An 8,146-nucleotide genomic window follows, 5' to 3' on the forward strand; every position below is an offset into this window, starting at 1 on the left:
TTCGAAAACAAAAAAAGTAATATTCGCTACAATTTTTACAATTTTTATTACATTTTGACCGATATATTTTTTTTTTATGCGAATATGCAATAATTTTACAATAACCATAAAATTCCTGATTAAATTTTCTGTCAATTGTGAATAGAAAAAAAAAAAAAATACATCACGAGTGACCAATTTAAGTCTGACATACAAACGCTCAAAGTTTTACCTGGAATTTTTCACAGAGTTCGTACTAATCGCGACTTTTTCATAGTCTGTGCTTTCATGTTAAAACGTTGGTTTCGAAATGTTATACATTTTACAAATCTCGTTGAATCAGAAGTCATATTTTCTTCCCGAACGATATTTTCTTTTCTCAGACACTTGAAAGATTTCAGTACAAAAGAAAAAATCTAATCGTTTTATCGTACGAAACGATACAGCAAAATAATTTTTAAGAAACTTTCATTTATACGAAATTGGATCGGGTAAATTCTGCAGTTACGATTCAACCGACTAGCGGGTGGTACCAATTACGATTTAACAGGCGTGAATAAAGACATATGGGGATGATTTCTAAATCGTAAGATTTTTGAAAGTTCAGAATACATCGCGATGTAAGACAAGCTTAAAATCGTCAGATTTTTGAAATTTTTCCGCTCGTGGCAGCTTTTTGGCTGTAACATGAGAATTTTTTTTGAAATGGGTTAATAATTGGCTTAACCTTCGGAGTACACACCTAATTAATCTTCTCCAAAGATGCGTAAATCCAGTCAACTTCTTGAAATTTCGAATGAAAGGAAAACGTGGATTTCGAAGTGCAACAGATCATCGTCGATTTTCCTCAATACTATGACTATTATTATCACTATTATTATCGTTTTCGTGAATTAGGCTAACCGTATGAATGCAACACGTTACATACGGGTGTTTATAATCAGTTTTTATTATTTACTATAATTACTTTATTCCTATTGATAGGATTAGATTTTTTGTATATTACTATATGTATACCTATGCTTCACTATACACTTGATGAGAAGAAAAGTGATTCACCTCGGTTGTCTGTTACATTCCGAGGAGCAGATGGTTTCAAAGTTTCGTCATTAGTGAAATAAATGTATCATCGTAAGCACTGATATCAAAATAAATGTAAAACGTACCTATTACTTAATATCTTCTAATCAAGTACACAAATTTGACCTAGTTGACAATTAAAACGCGTAAATATCGTTCGAAATATGCTCAAAATCGAGATCTGTAACAAAGACTGGGAAGGATAGTACGTCGGTTTCAAGGAATTGATTTCAAAAATTAGGATTCAACGTACGAAACGAGCAGTTCAACTGCAAAAGTGATTCAAATGAAGTTGGGATATAACGAGTACTAATTCGTGATGAATTACTCTCTTATCGAACGGCGATTTAAGAAAATTAACGCCAAATACCTTATCTCTCTATGGCCATAGCTATAAGTACGCTCTACACGATAACTGCACTTCAATCATTCAAATACTTTTCATCCAGAAAACGTGAAAATGTTGGACTAATCGCCGGTTGAAGATCGAATTCGTTTTCTACCCTTTCGGGCTCCATTTGGTTGAACAAAAAATGCTATTTTCAATGAATTAATTATTTTCTGGAAAAATCGTAGACGGAAGATTTCAAATATGTAATTAGCGTGCGAATAAAAACTATTTGCTTCGGCCTTATTTTCGAATCCTTGGCAGACTTCGTTCGCAAGTTGTCCAATTTTCAATCAAGGTGAGCGGACAATTATTGTCTGAACAAACTATTCTATCCAAAGATTAGGCGTGCCTTATACTACAACAATAGTAAGAATTTGCGTTGAGTTTCCCCCACATCCGTGTACAAGACTTTTTGAGCGAAGAATCTTTACCTCTTGTTGCGACATAAGTTCAAGCATTTACGTGTGTGAATTTTGGTTTGAATTGTTTTAAGACAACCATTGAAGGTTGCGGGCGAAGAAAACGCGCATCATGTTCTCTGCCACGTTAGAAGTTCGTCGAGAATTTTGATGAGAAGAGGATTGCCACCGAGCCTTTCGACCTCGGCCCTCGCTTTCAGGTCAAGATCCCCCAAAACTCCTCTCGTGTGACCGAATGATCCAAACTTTTCTAGAAGCGTTACGCAATAGCGTTTCACCTCGACGTCCGTTGTTCGATGCCGAAGAATGTCTGCACAGCTTTTGTTAAGAAAAATGGTGTATTCTACTTGGCTCGGGTAACGTTGAACAATTAGTTTTGAACGGGATATAGATGAAGAGAAATTTCTTATCACCATCGAACACTCTTAAGTAAAGGATACTCATGATTTGCCGGTCCTCGGGGTGAGTTCGTATCGCGTGAATTATTGGAAAGCTAAACTTTCCCTCCGACAGATCCTCGCAGAAACTTTTGTTCTCCGTATACTTCAAAATAAGGCAATTGAGTTTTTGTATTTCAATTTTGCTATTTAAACGCTCGGGATGTACCAGAGATATTTTTTTAAATGTAATGCTATATTATAAGCAAATTACAGAGAATACTTGTCAACTAGAAGCCAACTATTATCAAATCTTTTAAATGCGATTTAGAGGTTTCAATTGACTGTAAGTCAAAAAATAGTGTTTTGGAAGATCGAATTGCGCGGTGTTGCACACTGATAAATATAAAGGTTGAAAGAATAAATATATTTATTCGTTTAGAGTGCAATTGCCTGAATAAAGCTTCATGAATAATTATAAAGTCACTTTACAATCTTCTCGTATCCATGGACTCAAATCTGAACACGTTTTTTCGAAAAAAAGATAGTGTCTTTATAAATAAAAAAATAAAAAAATACGAGACTAGATTACAGTAAAAAGTTACAAAAGACGGTTGCTACTATCTCGCAAGCTGCATGATCAAAGTTTCTAACCCATAAATCCGCTATAGCGTTAGGGAACTTGGGTGAAAAAAGTAAAGAGTAGTTCCCACCAGGTTTTATCATTAATCATCCACGGACTGAGATTGGTGAAATATCAGTTATAAATATTTATCTTATCAGTTGTAAGTAATGCGGTATTGAAAAGATGATCAAACAGAATAATAAACATTGGAGAGGCTCGAAGCGAGCGGTTAAATGTTTACAGTAGAGCCAACTACACGACGGATGCGCGTACAGCAAAAAATTGATTGAAAAATATTTTCTCGGTTGAAAATTTAAAGCGAGATCGATTACCGTGACAGAGATTTGATCGAAATCGAAAATACCCTTACCTCCTGCAAGCACAAATTGCAGTAGTCATCCCTGACTTGGAAATACAATCCTAATATCCCTGCCAGCGGTGTGAAGTCCTCTTTGCAATCGGAAAATAGTTGCATCAGTCGTACGGCTAGATTGAAGAGACCCCCAGTTTCTGTTTTGCGATTTGAAAAACGAGACGAAGTGAGTCTAGCGAATAGAGGATTCCGTCTCTTCTACAAGTTTTCATGCGACTGAGTGAGTCCAGTTATAAACGTGTAAAAAAGCTGCGATCGCGATTTCATTTCACAGTCTCAACTTACTTCTTATCGTCATTTCCCTGTACTCTTCTTCCGATGGGCAAATGTAGTTGTCTCGCCAGTAAATCTCCATCCCCTGTCCTCTGTGCAATTCGAGCAACTGCTGTGTGTAGACCTCGGTAGCCTGGCGATACGTAATTCATTAATTTCCACCCCACAGTTCGACATCCACAAAGTGAGCAGAACATCGTCTTTGTTCAAATTCGCAAGCATCCGAAGATGAATCGATCGATTCAAAGATCAAAGCGTTCGACGAATGTATACAATACGATGGTTAATGGTTACAGACCAATGCGAATGAATTTCATTTTTTCGCGAGAGGAATCGCAAGCGAAAGGGCAAAAGGAACTAGGAATAGAAATTCTTGTAATCAGTGTCGGAATTTATTCTTTCGCTGATGCAGGAATCGACTTTGTATTTACCTCCGGATGGTTCAGGGCCAGAACTTTTTCAAGTGCTATGAAGAGCACGTAGTTGGCTGCGTTGATGGTGCTGGCTACGCCGTAAATAGAGTGGGCTACGGGAATTCCACGTCTCAGTATGGAGTTGTCTTGAATGTCGTCTATCCTAAGAAAAAACCGCGACGTCTTATACTCAAAATAATCATCGTCTAAATTACGATTCATAACTGAAAGCTGTTATCGAATGCACAGTGCTCAGGCAACAATGGACATTATTTCTCACAGATATTCAGTAAGTACAGTTACAGCGAGATTCTGTAGTGTTAAATAAGTTTGTCATGGATAAACCTAAACAAACTGCTTGCAGCTGAAAGTATTTAATCGCAGCGAGCTAAAATAAGAAACACAAAACGATGACATGCAACGCAATATTCGAGTTATTTGTATCCATCAGCAATTATAATACAATGCACAAAAGCCGCATGTAATCAGAAAATAAAGGAATGATATTACGAATTCGATTGAAGCGAATATAATAATCAGGCTCAAGTTAGTAACGTGGGCGTGACAAAAAGGTGAAATAAAATTTATTATTTTATAGCTTCAGAACAACTTTGAGATACCTGAATTTGCAAAATGTGAGTTTGTTAGTAGTGTACCACGGTTGACTGCAAATTCCAGGCAATTTCAATGTCACGAAATGAGGAGTTTTTCTAGAAATGCATCATTACAATAACGTTACGAACTACAACCTCATATGTAATTAACGATATCGAAATGTGGGTACGATTGCTGTACAAAAATGATGGAATAACGTGTGTTTAGGTACCAAATCAAACGCTTTTGCCCAATCGAGAAGACGAACTTCGGAAACGTATCAACGTCGGATTTACGTAAAGCAAGCAATTCTTCGTTGCGACCACGGTAACTTGGCGGTTGCCTGCGGTTTAGCAATTATATGGTGTTTAAAAATTTTTTGTAAATACAAATATTGCAGTCTAATTATAAGCGGAAAGCAAATCATCGATTTTACCTATAAAGCACAACACGAGATTGTTGTAAGATAATCGAAATAAATGAACAAACAAAATTGAAAAAAATTGTTCAGCTGCCAAAAGCTTCCGCGTAAAAATTGAAACAATTTGATTTTTGTTGCATGAAGCGAAACTTCTTTTGCATCTTAAAATATAGAAGCTTCGAGCCGGTTGGATAGCGATCCATTTTTACTTCGCTTCGTAGGGTGCTTTTTGAAAATCAAACATTGGCCGGTACTCACAATAGACTAGAGTTGTGGAGCATCTGGGTTATGTCGCCGACGGCGTGGAGTTTGTCCTCAGGTATTTTCAGCCAATAATTAAATGCGTGAGCCAACTTTGCTCTTATCTGTTTTCCCGGTACCTGGAGAATGTACGTGAATGGTTCCAGCAGCTTCTGCAATTCGAGAACATTTCACGATTTCTCTCCACGAAATGTACGATTACAAATTTCGGAATTTCGATCGGACGTTATTTCACAAAGTAGGCACAAAGAGATGATGAGAAAGAGAAATTATTTTTCTTTCGATTTTCAAATCAATCTATAATCGCCTATGCGAAATTAGCGAAAAACATGATTCGAATTATTTTATTCACGATTAGTATTTTCAAGGTTTAATTATGTACGTGTTCCCAGCGACTCCAACTTCCGTTCGTCAGTTATGAATTTTTCGAATAATTTTTTTTTTGCAATAAAAATCGTGAAAGAGTAGCCATCAACGAAAACGTCGGTTGTGTCCGTAAATACATAAACTCACCTCTGCCTCTGTGAAGTGATTTACGAACTTGAAATCACCAAATACGCTAAGTTGAACTGAATAGTCAATAAACAGCCGTTATAATCCGTGTAATGATGAGTCGACAAGCTTGCGACACAGATAATTAAGACAGCATGCATACCATTAAATTCTCATTAAACATATTTCGAGGAAAAGTGAGTGAAACTTTTTTTTTCGCCTATCTGTCGGTGACACAGCGTAAAAAGTACTGCCAGATATAAATATTTGTGTCTCTGTGTAACAAAATTTCTGCCTATCCGCGGTCGTCGAAGAGGAGTTGCAGCTGATATCTGTAAGCCCGTCTCTTAACATTATCTAGCACCACCTCGTGTCGGCTCTCTTTGATACGCAGGGCCTGCACCCTTGACGTGAAGATTTTTATCTCAATTTGTAAACAGTGATAGCAAAAGGCCGCAGGATAAATGCAACGCGGCGTTAACGCGTACGCTTGGACTTGAAAAATAATGTCTTCAATACGAGAAAAGTTTCACAGATTTCAATATCAGAGTCCTTAGCAGATGATTCATTGACTCCGGAATATAAATCTCTTGTTTTTCAGAATACAATATATTTGTATGCAATGCAGGTACTCGAAACGAAGCGATTATACATTTAATTGACAAGGACTGTTAAGATTATATTTCCATCCCGTTGACAAATGGTTTTGTCAGACTGTACTTTCTTTCCGGTTACCTTTTACATTAATAAACAGTGTTGATTTTCCACTTTGCTATCGCTTGCTGTAAGAAGATTAGAGCAGAAAGATGTTTTTCAAACACCAAACTTTTCCGACATTCCGATTACGTTAGCGGGATCAAAAAACGTTCCAACGCCTCTGAGTTTCTGTAGCTAAATACAGTTTCTGAAATAAGTATTTACATCTATAATACATGTATACAATGTAGTCTATGCCTCTTCTCATTTCTCCACTATTTCCTGCTTCTTTTGCGTCCAGCTGATGTTCGGTCTTTTTTCTATTTATTGTAATTTCCACCTCTTTCCATCTGTCGAGAACATCTGTTCCTAATATACATATATCAGAGATTATATTTTTCTTGAAATTATACAGATGCCTGTCTATAAGTTATGCGTCTAATATCGGTATTTCGACATTTATAAAACTTTGAAGCAATTTTAAACAATTTACTGAGATATAGGCTTGCAAAAAAGATACATTATACGCGTGTGAAACGATGCGTTTTTCGATTAACGGCAATATTAATAATGAAACGTGTGGAAGAATGAAAATTCATAGACCGAACGCATGTTTTCAAGTATCGGAAACTCAACATACGATACAGGAAGTGAGCAGGTTCTCAGTAGCTACGGACAATTGACAACTCAAAGCTGACATTTGAGTGAAATCAAAGTAGCGCCAAATTCGTTCGCGACAGTTAGTCAGCACGATAATCACCGTGCGATTAGAAGATTTCATCCATACCGTATATAACTTATCGCAACCAATAAAGATACGTATATCAAGAGATATTATACTCGGCAGTTTAACAAACATCGATTGTTTAATACTAGCGATAATATGGCGCGCGAAGCAGGTATTACAGTTCGATTGTTTGAAATACACAGCGGCGAAACAAACGTCAAAAATGACAATCGATGGATAATAAAGCAGAAAAGAATATCGGTGTCAAACTAACCTCATCCTGCTGCTTGTCTCCGCTGTGAGAATACGGCACGCTGCTCTTGTCCGTGTCCATGTTTCGGCCCTCGGTTAGATCGGGGATGAATCCGGTCGTCGCGTCGTCGAGACGGGTTTAAATATCGTCAAGAGACCCCCGCTGTTCCCTCGTTGAAAACCGCCCGCAGTTAACAGTTGACAATAGCGGGCTGCCGTCTGACGCGTCGTCTGCTCCAAAGAGCTTCGTGCGCGTGTACGGCCCGTACTTAATACGTCTGCGAGTGCAGCGTCGTCGATACGGGGGCGGCCATGCTTGGCGGTAAGTGCAAAAAAGGCGATCAACTATCGCGCGAAACGGTCCCACGATACCTCGGTGGACGGAATGCGGCCTGTTATTCCCTCGATCGAAACCCCGGACTCCTGTGATTCGCTCCTTTTTTACTCGGACGATACGGCGACGCCGATGGCCGACTCGGTCGACTACCACGCCTGCCTGCCGAGACTCTCACGGTGTGAAGTGAGTCGCGGCTGCGCGCGCAGATGTCGAGACGCGGTGCGCCGACGCCGTTCTATGCCGCCAAGATGCGTAAGCTTGTCATCGCCTCCTCTTCGCCGCTGTGTTTATATTACGATAAATTTGAACCTTTGTAAATAAAGTGCTGCTTTCCACTGTTTACGGCAGCCGAATCTCACCCACGATTTTTTTCTCGCAACTTCTTTACTCTGACCTATTCGAGGCTCTCGATCCTCGAAACGAAGGATGTTTGACG

At 38.5% G+C, this 8,146-nt stretch overlaps 2 protein-coding genes across 3 annotated transcripts in view; one reads left to right on the forward strand and one right to left on the reverse strand.

Annotated features, from left to right (window-relative positions):
* Positions 1-8,146, forward strand: part of LOC124293312 — a 53,384-nt gene that overhangs the window by 368 nt on the left and 44,870 nt on the right. The gene's annotated exons all lie outside the window — the stretch shown is intronic.
* Positions 23-7,871, reverse strand: LOC107224666 (geranylgeranyl pyrophosphate synthase). Of its 2 annotated transcripts, XM_046733739.1 has the most exons (8): positions 7,396-7,871; positions 5,204-5,358; positions 4,757-4,867; positions 3,949-4,093; positions 3,530-3,650; positions 3,242-3,381; positions 2,310-2,412; positions 23-2,179 (listed from the first exon to the last, which is right to left on the reverse strand). In XM_046733739.1, the coding sequence occupies exons 1-8, from the start codon at positions 7,453-7,455 to the stop codon at positions 1,980-1,982; spliced, it is 1,035 nt and encodes a 344-aa protein (XP_046589695.1). In that variant the 5' UTR covers positions 7,456-7,871; the 3' UTR covers positions 23-1,979. The 2 variants fall into 2 exon arrangements, with proteins under 2 accessions (XP_046589695.1, XP_015520311.1); XM_015664825.2 differs by lacking the exon at positions 4,757-4,867 and having other exon boundaries at positions 7,396-7,869.

This window comes from Neodiprion lecontei, chromosome 3 (genome assembly GCF_021901455.1).
Source record: "Neodiprion lecontei isolate iyNeoLeco1 chromosome 3, iyNeoLeco1.1, whole genome shotgun sequence".
In the NCBI taxonomy this organism is placed as follows: Eukaryota; Metazoa; Arthropoda; class Insecta; order Hymenoptera; family Diprionidae; genus Neodiprion; species Neodiprion lecontei.